Below are 12,371 nucleotides of genomic sequence, written 5' to 3'. Positions count from 1 at the left end.
TCGTCCAGACTGAGTGGGTGCGTGTGGGCCTGTGTGGGTGTGTCCACGTGTGGGGGCCCCTGCATGGTGCCCACCGCCCGTGTGCCAGTCTGGGACACACTCCTGTGGACTCTCTCCTGCGTGTCCCCCAGCACCAAGCCACCGGAGGAGGTCCCCTTGAGACCCCTTAAAGATAAGGCACAGGCGCGAGAAATACCCCTCCCAGGGGAGCAGGGAAGGGACGTTGAGCCTGCGGCCCGCCCTGAACGTGACCCTGGCCCAGCCCCTCACGCCGGCCACCTACTCGATCATGGACAGCGCCATCTGCCTCATGGTCCCTTTGTCAGAGCCCGTGTCCCCGGAGGACACCTGGAGCATGCTATAGGCCTGGGCGCTCCTCTCCAGCATGTCCCGCGACAGCTCAAAGGGGAAGTTCTGTACGCACAGGTTGGACTCGAAGTTGGTCTCGCTAGCAGTGTACAGCGAGCACTGGTCCAGGCTCTCCAGGGTGTCACCCAGCCCCCGGTCCACCTCGCTGACGCTGCCCCTGGGCGATGTGGACGCCCACTTCTGGGGGCTGCCCCTCTGGCCAACGGACTCCTGGCTGCCTGGCGTGGGTGCCAACGGGTCAGAGTACGTGGAGGCTGCGTTGCGGAGTGCGGAGTGGCTCTGAGTGACTGTGAGTTTTGGAACTTCCTTTGAAAAAAACTAAAAAAATATATATATATATATATATATATTTTATTTTTATATATATATATATTTAATATATATATATGTCATTAGTAGGAAAAAGATTACAGTGGCAACCCCATTAAACACCTTAATTGGCAAGGATCTGTGCCCATGGCTGAGAGCGGCCCTCACGGGACCTGGGCTCACAGCGCTGGCACAGCCGTGCCCACGTGCCTTCCCGAAAACCTGCACGGGGGCAGCCAACACCTTGGAGGCACCGTGGAGGCCTGAGCCACGCGGCAGCCACGGCCACGCGTGGTCACAGCACTCAGGGCGAGACCCGTCCAGCACTGGGCAGGCGTAAGTGGGAAGACACCAGACTAAGACCATAAGGAGTCTCCCCACTGGCTACACACTGAAGTGTCCACTGAGGGTCAGGGGCGTCCCCCCCGGCTCCTTCCCCCACTGACTCCCCTGAGCCGCCCCCCCGGGTGTGGAGAGGCTTGGGGACCAAGCAGCCCCCTCCGTCCCAGAGGCTGCCACTGAAGGGGACCTGGTGCGAGAACAAGAATGACCTGTGTCCACGAGACCACCCTTGACCTTGAGAGTTGGTCATTATTACGGTGAGCAACTTCCGCCAGGAGATACCGTCACCCACAACAACCGGAAGCAGGGCTCGGCCCCGGCCAGTGACTCAGCGGTTAGAGCGTCGGCCTCCATGCCCAGCGGTCACAGGTTTGATCCCCGGCTCCGGTCGGGCGCGTGGGAGGCAACCGATGTGTCTCTCTCACCTCGATGTTTCTCTCTCCCCCCTTCCTGCCTTTCCTTCCACTCTCTCCAAAAAATCAATGGAAAAAAAATCCTCGGCGAAGATTAACAAAAATAAATTCAAATAAAAAAGTAAAAAACGAAGCAGGGTTTAAACCAGCGCTTATCCAGGGACATCCAGGCAGCACACTCGCAACAGGAACACCACGAGGGGTCTGGGGCCCCAGCTGCTGGGCCCGTGGCCCGTGAGGACACGTGTCCCCTGGAGCCCTGGCAGCAAGCCCAGAGCACCCGAGCGAGTGGCCGGCTCCACCTCTGCCTCCTGCTGTCGTTTCACCGGGTCTGAGCCTAGTCCCTGCGAGGAGGGGAGGCTGGTGGGCAGCTGAGAGATGGAGGAACGGACGGTGGGGGGCGGGGGGCTGGGGGCAGGTGGACACTGAGCCCGGCGCGGAGCAGGGGCTGACCTGGGGCTCGAGCACCGTCCTCTCTGCGATGTTGGCCTTGAAGGACCTGGTCGAGTAGTAGACAAGGAAGCACATGCTGAGGGGCGTCAGGCCCTCGTCCGAGCACTTGTTCACGTCGGCCCCGTTGTCCAGCAGCAGGTTGACGATGTTGGTGTGACAGTGAACCTGGAGGGAGAAGGCCAGTCTCACGAGGACAGCAGGCTCCCCCCGCCGGGCGAGAAGGGCACCCCATGCTCACGCGGAACATGTCTTCCTGGAGCGAGGGCCCTCGCCGGCCTGAGCTCGGAGACAGCGACACCGGCGCTCTCTCGGGGTCGGCAAAGGGACGTCAAACGTGCGACCAGGGCACGTGAAGGTCAGCGGGCCCTCACCCTTCTCTACTGGACTCCACACGTCCCCTTCAGGGACTGGGGGGACTCCTGCAGGAGACCCTGCAGCAGACACAGCCGGGGGGGGCACTCACTGCAGCCGCGGCGAGCACGGTGTAGCCCCGCGCATCGGCCACGTCGGGACTAGCAAGGTTGTCCCTCAGGATCCCGAAAATCCAGTCGTAGTTCCCTTCCTCGGCCTTCAAGATCATCTCCCTGGCAAGCCGCTCCCTGGGCCCACGGCAGGCGAAGCCGCTCCGGTCCCCCTCCAGGATGGCGCCCATGTTCCAGCTGGAGTGCTCCTTCCTGTTCCTGGCAACGCCGGGAGCTTCAGGGGACCCAGCACCTGCCACCCAGCGGGCCGCCCTGGGCCTGGCCCCGCACACTTTCCCTCCTCCTTCCTCTGCTCCAAACTGCCCAACCCGCCTTCCTCCCCTCCCCCTCAGCCCTGGGGCTGCACCACGGGCCAGCTGTGGTCAGCGTGGACATGGCACAGCGGTGGAACTTGCTGCCCGCCGGTGAGGACACTCGGGCTAAGTGTCTGTCCTGGGCAGCCATGTCTGCGAGTCCCCCTCGGGCTCCTAATTCATCTGGTCCCTCTGGGTGCGTTGGGGAAGGGGGGCTCTCACAGCAGGGGCCCCGGTCGGGCCAGGGGCCGGGCACACACACATGGGTCTGGCACTTGGCACCAAGCAACCACATCCCACCTCTGCTCTTCCACTTTCCTATCTGAGTAGAGAACATGCAAGTCCCATGGCCCATTCACCACACACACACCAAAGCCTGTCAAGGACCTGTGATTTTATGGGAGCTTCTGTACCCAACAGGCACCAACGACAATGGGTGAGCTGATGTTTGCATGATGGACGGATGGATGCATCAGTGAATCAATGGGTGGGTAAGTGGATGGAGATGGATGGATGGATGGATGGATGGATGGATGGATGGATGGATGATGGATGGATGGAGGGATGGATGATGGATGGATGGATGGATGGATGGAGGGATGGATGGATGATGGATGGATGGATGATGGATGGATGGATGATAGATGAATGGATGGATGGATGGATGTAAGGAAGGATGGGTGGATGGACAGATTGACGGATGAGTGCATGGATGGATATGTGGATGGATGAGTAGGTGGGTGGATGGACGAGCGGATGGATGCATAAGTAGCCACTTGTGCTCACAAACACGCATTCTAAAAAAGTTAGAGATATCTGAAGACAAAGTTTAAGAAAGAGATTAAAATATTCTTAAATTTTTTACTTAAGAAATCAGTTTCCCTTCGGTCCTGCTAACTATTCCAGGACTGTGGGGTGCAGGTGTTTCGGGAGACCAGCAGAGCAGCTCCGTCTTCTCCTGGCCATAGCTGGAGAAGCCAGAGGCCTGGCCAGCCCCCAGCCCACTCTCCCCTGCTCCCCCACCCTTGGCTCTCTGGCTAGATCCATGTGAAGACATCATGGTAACAACAGTCCCTTCTCTTTCTGTGGACCTTGCACAGGGTCTTGACCTCTAATCACAGACAGGACCCTGCACAGGTCTGGGGCACTGGCTCCGACCTACACAGAGGAAACTCACTCAAGGTCCCAGCGCCAGGATGGGGCTCAGCTCAGTGGGCTCAGTTTACCCTATTCCATACCCCGTTCCAGGCCCTGGCTCCACTCTCACCAAGCAGCCTCCTGACCACTCCTTCCCCGGAGCAGGCCGGCAGGTCCCCAGGCCCCCACAGCTCTCCCACACGCGGGCGTGTCCCAGCCCACGAGCCCTGGCACCAGCTCTCCCTCCATCAACCTGGCAAATACCCCGGGTGCCAGGGCCACCGGGGCAGCAGGAGCGGGGCTCCCAGCCATCAGGGGAGAACAGCGGTCCCGATTACCTGAACTTGTAAGCTTGCTTCTGGATTTTGACCATCAAAGGGGTCTCGTTTTTGATGAACCAGGGTTCTCCGTCCTCAACAAATGGAGGGATGTCGTGCAGGAAGAGCCGGGAGTCCAGGTCCCTGCGGAAAGAGCGGGTGATGGGCATGTGGGTGTTGTCGGTGGAGTAGATGTACAGGTCCGGAGGCAGAATCAGGTCGTCGTTCAGCAGGAAGCGCTTGTAGTCATAGAAAAACGGGTCCCGCTCCTCCTGCAGGTCCCACTGCATGGTCTCCTCCTCGGAGAGGCTGACTCGGGCGGGGCAGTGCCTGAGGAAGCCCGCGAACTCCGGGTAGCTGCGCATGGAGAAGCCGCTGGGTATCTCTGTGCACAGCTTGACCAGGTGCTCCCGGAACCACAGCCCCACGTCCTGGCAGCCGTCGGGGTAGGTCTCAACGCCCGGCCCGAACCGCTCGTCGGCTTTGTACAGCCCCTGTGAAACAAGACCGGGGCAGGGGACTCAGCAGGGCTTTGGGCTCTGCCACCAGTGTCTTTTTTCTTTTTTAAAAATATATCTTTATTGATTTCAGAGAGAAGAACGGAGAAGGAGAGGGAGAGGGAACCATCAGTGATGAGAGAGTCGTCATTGACCGGCTGCCTCCTGCAACCCCCTGACTTGGTATTGAGCCCGCAGCCCGGGCATGTGCCCTGACCGGGAACCGAACTGCCATCTCCTGGATCCTAGGTCAGTGCTCAAGCGCTGAGCCATGCCGGCCGGGCTGCCACCAGTTGCTTAACATCCAAAGAAGAAATGTCCTTGTTCCCTCAGCACATATTAATTGAGGCTTCGTATGTCCCAGGTACAGGGACCAAAGCGAACATGTAGACACGGACCCTTCCCTGGAGGACCAGGGGGGCAGGGGTGGCCTTCCCGAGAAGGTGCAGACGCGACCCGGGGTCTCAAGGTGGAAGAGTGTGTGGGGTACCAAGAGGGGCTCATTTCAGGGAACCCCCTGCAGCGCTAACACCGGGGACCCAGCTGGGTTCCCCAGCAGTACGTGGGCAGAGGCGCCAGGCCCCGGGTCAGACGGACCAGCAGGTGTGACTGTGGAGGAGCCGATCGGTGCCGCCCCTGAACCTGGGAAACCGCGGCAATTCCAGGGCCCTTCTGGATGCTCCCACCAGGTGCGGAGACGGAAGAGCCAGGAGGAACCAAAGAGAAACAAAGAGGGACAACGAAGCCCCCGGACAAGGGAACCTGAGGCCAGAGCTCCCTGCAGGGAGCACAAAGAAAGGCCCAGCCCCCAGGGACCTGCTCTTTCCTGCGATGGCGCTGAAGGACGCCTGGAGGTCGTCGGAGGGCAGAGGAAGCCACCTGGGCCTGAACAGTGGGACACACGTGTCACTCCGAGGGTGCCCTCATCCGGGATAATCCGTGGCTCCTGTGTCAGATCTCCACCTGTTCAGGCCCATCTGAGCAGCTCCGACGGCAGGCCCGGGGCTGGGCGCCCCAGATATAAGGCTGCGTGACGCCCGGCCTGCCCATAAGGTGACCCCAGTCTACAACAGGTGGCAGGAATGGCAGGAAGGACCACACAGTCTGAGGGTGACTTCTTCACACACAGGGGTTGGGGCAGGGGCCAGGGCGTTTCTAGAAGCATCCGTGGCACCGGGACACAGTCCGAGCTGGAGTCTGTGAAAGGGGCCAGGGGGGGCGGGAGGGAAGACGGGGTGCGGAGGCAGGTGAGGCGGCTGGCGCAGCAGGGGACCTGGAGGGTCACTGTGCAGGTGTCTCCGCAAGAGCGATGCCCTCGGAGGAAAGACTGGACGCAGGGCAAGGAAAGGGGGCGAGGGGGGCAGTGGCTGCAGATCCACGCAGAGTCCGAGGCGCAGCACCCCTGATCCAGGGGCTCCAGGTCTGGGGGTTTTTATGAAGAAATAACCTGTCATCAGAGCTATAGTCACAAATGTGGCCGCACAGCTCACAATGCCGCTAATCACCCGACGGTTAAATTAAGAGGTGTGTCCGCAGATGCAACCTGCTGAAGGATTTTAATTTTCAGTTTTTGGGGTGTGTGTTGTCAACCGATGGTCACTGGCACCAGTTCGGGGCCAACAGAAATCTTCAATTTGGGGTGCGGTGAGAAAGGAAGCTTTATTCCGTGCAGAGCAGCTCAAGTGTGATTCAGCCCAGCTGCGGGCTCTGCGCCAGCGAGATTTCTCCCCCTTCCCTGTTTCGGCCCAGCCAGGGAGACGCTCGCTTAGGCGGGAAGGGAAAGTGTGCCGCCGGAGCCAGAGGGCAGCCGATGGCACAGACCGAAGTCCCCGCCCCTCCCCGCCGGGCCTGACCTCCCGCAGTGAGGACTCCAGATCCTTGCAGGTTGATCGGTCCAGAGGCACTTTCTTGAGTGGTCAGAACGGGGCTGCTCTGGCTGCTTGGTGAAGAGGCTGAGGGGTCGATGGGGGAGCCTGGACGCCGCTGGCTGACACGGGCTCCAGGAGCTCGGGTACCAGGCCGCTCCGGGGGCAGCAGCAGCGCAGGCAGGTGGTTCGGCGCAGGACTTCCCCTGAAGCGGTTTGCGTGAGAGGCCCCTGTGCAGAAACGGCTGCTAAGCCTCGTTTTTGTTTATTTGTTCGTGTGGGGTTTTTGTTTGTTTGTTTGTTTTTTATTCGAGCCCAGTTAGCTACCAGGAGCCCTTCTTAATAGGTATCTTCTTTCTCAGGGTCCACAGTATTCGCTTTTGAGCAAACAACTTCAGTCCTAGGAAAGCTTCCCGGCAAACACGGCAGGGCCTGAGCGCAGGCCGCGGCCGCGGTGCTGTCTGGGGGCCCTGCCGCCTCCGTCCCCAGAGACCGCAGGGAATGAAGGAGAGTGCGCTGCCCCAGGGAGGTGGGAGGAATGTGTGTGCACATCTGCTCAACGTCTGTAGATGCGAAGATAAAACTATAAGACATCAGCAATGACAAGGGAGGGCTCAGGATGTTAGAGAAACGGGTGGAAGGGGACTCCTCTGGGTGGATCCTACACTTGACTAGGAAAATATCCAATTTGTACATAAGTAGAAAACTAAATGAGAGCTAGATTTTATGGATAGACTCTTAAACCATGAAAGAAAAATTGCACAAGGGGCTGTGGCTCTATATCCAGTTGGCCCGAGAGAGGAGCCGTTTCCTGTGATTTGACCCCAGATCCCTGGTGGGACGGGACGGTTGGCCAGGGAGTCCTGAACTGTGTTCGGAAACCATGATGGTGGTAACGATGCTGAGTTGCTATTGTGAAACTATTACACATAAAGTATGAGACAAAGCAAATGAGTAATTTCGTTAACAGAAACCGAGATCGTTAGGACTAAGAGAAAAGTAGGCGGACACAGAGGTATCGCTGTGAGTGGAAGCCCTGCCCTCCCGCACCGGGGCTGGAGAGAGAAATCAGAGGAACAGGTGACGTCTTTGCTTATCAAGGGATGTATTTCCAGCCCAGCCGGTGCGGCTCAGCGAGTTGAGAGTCCTGCGCACCAAGAGGTCGCGCGTTTGATTCCTGGTCAGGGCGCACGCCCGGGTTGCGGGCTCGATCCCCAGCGGGGGGCCTGCGGGAGGCAGCCCATCGATGTTTCTCTCTCTCTCTCCCTAAAATCAATAAGAACATATTTTAAAAAAAGAAATGTATTTCTAGATCTGCTACTGAAAAGCCCTAAAAATAACAACCACCCAACAAGGCAGCAACGAGCACCCAGCCCGGTGCTTAAACACTGTCCCACTAGAGACCAGGCTCCCCAGGCAGACAGCGGATTCTGGTCAGGGCGGGCGCATGAAGGGGCCTGGAAGACGAGAGAATGGCCGGAACCTGCTAGAGCTGTTTCAAAATCAAAAGAGCTAAACCGCAGAGGCTCTACCTGACCGAAGGCAGGACAACCTGAGTGTCAGGTAGCAATAACAGCGGCAAGACATGAAATACATCAACTGTGTTAAAACCCATGAGTTTACAAAGATACTAAAAAAAAAAATGAACCATGGTCGGCCGCCACGGGAGGGTGTTAGGAAATCAATTCATTATTCTGAAACCTGAACGGGAGCCCCCCCTTCACCGGCACCCACGGGGCCCCCCCCTCACCTGGAAGAGCTTTGTCTTCATATACAGGGTGCCGTAGCCTTCTCGGAAGCTGAGATAAAACATGCCCGTGAAACGGGAGCCATCGGGCCACTGGTAGGTGCCGAAGCCGTGGCGGTGGTCCCGATAAAACTGCCCGTGGTAGGACTGTGGGCAGAGAGCTCTGTGACGGGCGTGTCTGAGACGCTGCCCCCCACCGCCCAGAACCTCACAGGGCCCCTCTGGGCTGAGCCACCATGAATGGGCACCGTCAGGGCTGACCACTCGTGGGGTGCCTGGCCACAGGGTCCCCTTCGAGTCTGGGTGGCCAACGTGACAGAGCTCGGCACCCAAATCATGCAGAGGGGGTGCCAAGCGGTCAGACACCCCCTAGGGCCACCCTCCCTCCTGCCTGTCTCAGGTGGGGGCGTTGGGGGAGGTCTTGGAACTGCCCGGACACCCTGAGTCAGGAAGGGAAAGGCCACAATGGGGTCAGCGCCCACCCTGGGTTTGGGCAGAACCTGTCCCCCTCCGCAGCTCTGGCCTGGGCTCCGCTCTTATCCTGTCCCACCCCCACTCAGGTTCACGGACAGCAGGCTGGCCCAGGGCATGGGGGGCGCTGCCAGCCTCCAGGTCACCTGTGTGGCCCTGGGGGGAGGGCTGTGGGCTCTGGCTAGGAACACGGGTGTGGCTCTGATTTAAAACACCTCGAGCAGGAACCACGAGGTCACCGGTTAGACTCCCAGTCAGGGCACCTGCCCAGGTTTCGGGCTTGACCCCCAGTGGGGGGCGTTTCTCTCTCGTTGATGTTTCTGTCTCACTATCGCTCTCCCTCCCTCTCTCTTTAAAAATCAATTAAAAAAAAAAAAAAGAGCTGGTACTTTGCAAGGTGCTTTTTCTTTGGAGCCAACCGGTGTGTCTCTCTACCTCTCCCTCCCCTCCCTTCCACTCTCTCTGAAAAGCAATGGAAAAAACATCCTCAAGTGAGAATTAACCAAAAAACTCCCCGATATTGAGGCCCTGGCTGTGGGCCCCGGTCTGTTAGGGGTGGGGCTGTCGGAGACTGCGCCTCCCCGGGGCCCTGGGAGGAAGGGAGAAGGCGATGTCCGATGGCCAGGCTGGGCCGCCCGGTGTGTCAGGTGCCGCCTTCGGCACCAGAGGCGTCTGGACAGCACCCGGTCGCCTGTCCGTGCTCCACATGGAGGGGACACTCCTGTGCCTTCTCTTTCCTCTGGCAATTGAGATGGCTCCCCACCTGTTTTCCCTGGACTGACCCTACCCCCGGCCCCGCACATGTGACCATGCCTGACCAGCCAGAGGACTCCTGATCCCCAGCCCCCGCCTTGGTTTGGGTTTGGCCACAGGACCAGTCCCCAAGCCAGACCAGGCCCCTGCTGTCCCTTCACAGGCGGAACCTGGCCGTGGGAGGACAGGTGGATGCACCCAAGCCTGCGATCACCGCGAGGCCGCAGTCCCTCCCCGGGCACCATGATGTCAGGTAAAAGAAAAACCAGCCGAGGGCTAAGAAACAAATCTGACAAGAGTCAGCGCTCCAGCCAGGAACGTCCTGGGGACCCCACGCCTGGGCAGAAGCTCAGCACCGGTTCAGTTCCCTGCCCGCCTGCCTCCGTCCTGGTCACAGGTCTGGAGGCTCCGCAGAGCTCGGGGCACGTTCCAGGCATCTCTCAGGCAGGAAGGACGTTAGCCTGGCCACCCTCCCGTTGCTGGACCTGCGAGTTCACGTCGCACCCCCCTCAGGAGAGAGATGGGCCCTGGTGGCCGAGCCCCGGGGGAGGAGGGGAGGAAGCACCGGGAGCCAGTTACCTCGCCCGTAGGCCACGAGAATTCTCCATACCCCAGCTTCATGTCCAGCCCGAAATGCCCCTGGTAGACGCAGCCGTCCTGCCACTCCTGCACGCCATGGACCAGCTGGATGTAGGCCTCCTTCAGGTCCTGCTCCCTCAGGGGGCCCTGGGACTCCTCCTCCTCCTCAGGGGCCTCCAGACCCTTCCTGGGGGTGTGAAGGGCAGCGAGAGGAAAGAACCAAGCTGGCCGGAGCTCTCAAGAGTGACCAAGTGCCAAGAACCCCACCGCACAGCACCGCCCCTCCCAACAGCCCCGGGGCAGAGGCCGTCCATGTCCTCGTGGTCCAGAAAGGGAAACAGGCAGTGGGAAGCGCAGCAGGGCTGTCCAGCAAGGTAAAGGGGGTGCCCCAGGGGCAGCGGGCTGACAGCTGCCCTGCACCAGCTGTCCGTTGGATGAGCCTTCTCTCCACCACCCGGCTGAGTGCCCCCTGCAGGGTCTTCCCTCGGGAGCAGCAGCGCCCACCCAGAGCTGGGCAGACACTCGCGGTCGGTGACCAGGCTAAACAAGGAGGGGGAGCTTCGGGGGGAGAGATGACCCGAGAGCAGCTGGAAGGGCAGTAAGGGACGCGTAGGAGGAAGGAGGGACGCAGGGGTGGGTGGACGCCTGGCAGGGGCAGAGGACGTGTGCTGGGGTGGGCTCGCCTGTTTCCTGCTCCCGCCATCTAAAAGTTCAGTCCTGACTCAAACGTGGGCCCAGCCTTGCCCAGCACACACAGCCTCGCCCCTCCCCCTCTCAAGGCCTCTCCAGGGAACGCTGCACCTGGGCACACAGCGTGTGAACACTCAGACTCCGGGCCCCCGCCATCAGATGGCCCTCAAATGCCAGCCGCGAGTGAGCCACAGAGGCCTAAATCCCCTGCCCAACAAAGAGGGTCCCAACTGCTACAGACTCGAGGGTCTCTGTTCCATATTGTTGCACGTCCGTAGGAAGGAGTCAAGGACAGACACCCACATGCAACAGTGATGAAATCTGGGCCTCAGATATGCTTTGTGTATATATATATATATATATATATTTTTTTTTTTGCTTACTTGTGGTTTTGGGTTGAATTGGGCCCCCATGCCCCAAAATTCGTATGTTGGGGTCCTACCCCTCCAGAACCTTACAATATGACTCTATGTGGACCCTAATCCAAGGTGACCAGGCCGGGCTCAGTCACCCATTGTGGCAACTTCCCTCGGGGCTGTTGATACAATGTTGAGGTTTCTCTCTCCAGGAACTAGTGTTTCCAGGGATAATATACCTTCTAGCGATGTCTTAACGCCTGTCCCAAGGCTGGATCCCAGCTAAGCCCGGCGGTCGGGGTCAGAGTCAGACCCCCGCGGGAGGCCCCGCACCTTTTGGGGAGCAGCGTGGAGCTCTCCAGGGTCCCTGGGTCCTCGGAGGCCGCCGGCTCGCTGCCCCGCCCCTCCGGCTGGTCGTCGTCTGGGACTCGGACAGGTAAGTCTGAGGAGCCCCCGCCCTCCATGTCTAGCGTCCTGGGACCTGCAGGCAGAGCCGGAGACGCGCGTTAGCTCAGGGCCGGGGGGGCCCCGCGGGCCACAGCCCCGCGGCCGGGAGCCCCCCCCCCAGACCCAGACCGGGGCCTCCCCGCTCCTGCTGGAGCCCGGGGAAGCCTTCGCCAGAGCTCCGCGGGTGTGAACCACCGGGAGTGCCGTCGGGGCCACCCTCCCACGACCAGAGGCTAGAGCCAGGTGGCCGGGTCAGTCCAGCTCCGGCTAATTGCCCGAGGGGGGCGCAGTCAGGGCTCCCCCATTCCCGGGGCTCCTCGCGGGCACGGCCCCCACCCAGCCCTTCACTCAGCCCATCACCCACGTCGGGTCCCTAATCTCTCCGCTCCACCCCAAGGGGCGTGGGACCCACGCACAGGCCCCCCCCGCCGCCTCCGTGGAGCTCGCAGGCCCCCCAACGCACGCTTCGGCTCACCGCGACTCGCGGCTTCCCCGGGACCCCGACGGCGCCCCGAGGCTCAGGCTCCGAGAGCTCGCAGCGACCGCGGTTCAGCCGCAGCGCACCCCGCTCGCCGGTCTCCGCGGACCCCGCGCCGGCGCCTGCGCGTCGGGTTTCCCTGGAGACGGCGGCCCCGGCCAATCCCGCGCCGGCCTCGCCAGGACACGCCCCGGACACGCCCCGGACTCCAGGGCGGGGCCCCCCTCTGTGACCTCCGGGGACCCCCCAGCCGCGCCCCCGCGCTCCGCCCTGTCCCCGCCTGGTGCCCCGCCCCGGCGCCCCCGCACCTCCCGGCTGAGCCCCCGAGCGCGCGGGACCCGGCGGGCGGCCTCCACCGCGACACCGGTCCGCA

General features: G+C 60.9%; 1 protein-coding gene across 1 annotated transcript; it reads right to left on the bottom strand.

The window, feature by feature from the left end:
- Positions 1-279: 279 nt before the first annotated feature.
- ANKMY1 (ankyrin repeat and MYND domain containing 1) lies at positions 280-12,075 on the bottom strand. The gene is made up of 8 exons (XM_087819470.1): positions 11,996-12,075; positions 11,407-11,554; positions 10,028-10,214; positions 8,228-8,371; positions 4,137-4,609; positions 2,350-2,566; positions 1,887-2,051; positions 280-687 (listed from the first exon to the last, which is right to left on the bottom strand). Exons 2-8 carry the CDS (start codon positions 11,535-11,537, stop codon positions 280-282), a joined length of 1,725 nt encoding a protein of 574 aa, XP_087675596.1. The 5' UTR covers positions 11,538-11,554; positions 11,996-12,075.
- Positions 12,076-12,371: the final 296 nt, after the last annotated feature.

Source organism: Miniopterus natalensis, chromosome 8, assembly GCF_054644295.1.
Source record: "Miniopterus natalensis isolate mMinNat1 chromosome 8, mMinNat1.hap1, whole genome shotgun sequence".
NCBI lineage: Eukaryota > Metazoa > Chordata > Mammalia > Chiroptera > Miniopteridae > Miniopterus > Miniopterus natalensis.
The sequence above is the reverse complement of the archived record's forward strand: the minus strand, read 5'-3'. Positions and strand labels throughout refer to the sequence as shown.

Bases quoted from the DNA above. Each gene is read 5' to 3' on its own strand.
- ANKMY1 (XM_087819470.1), bottom strand. From the start codon at position 11,537: ATGGAGGGCGGGGGCTCCTCAGACTTACCTGTCCGAGTCCCAGACGAC. The intron at 8,372-10,027 runs GTAACTGGCTCC...CTCTGCCCACAG, and splicing joins TCTCGTGGCCTACGGGCGAG to TCCTACCACGGGCAGTTTTA. The intron at 4,610-8,227 runs GTGAGGGGGGGG...CTTGTTTCACAG, and splicing joins TGAAGACAAAGCTCTTCCAG to GGGCTGTACAAAGCCGACGA.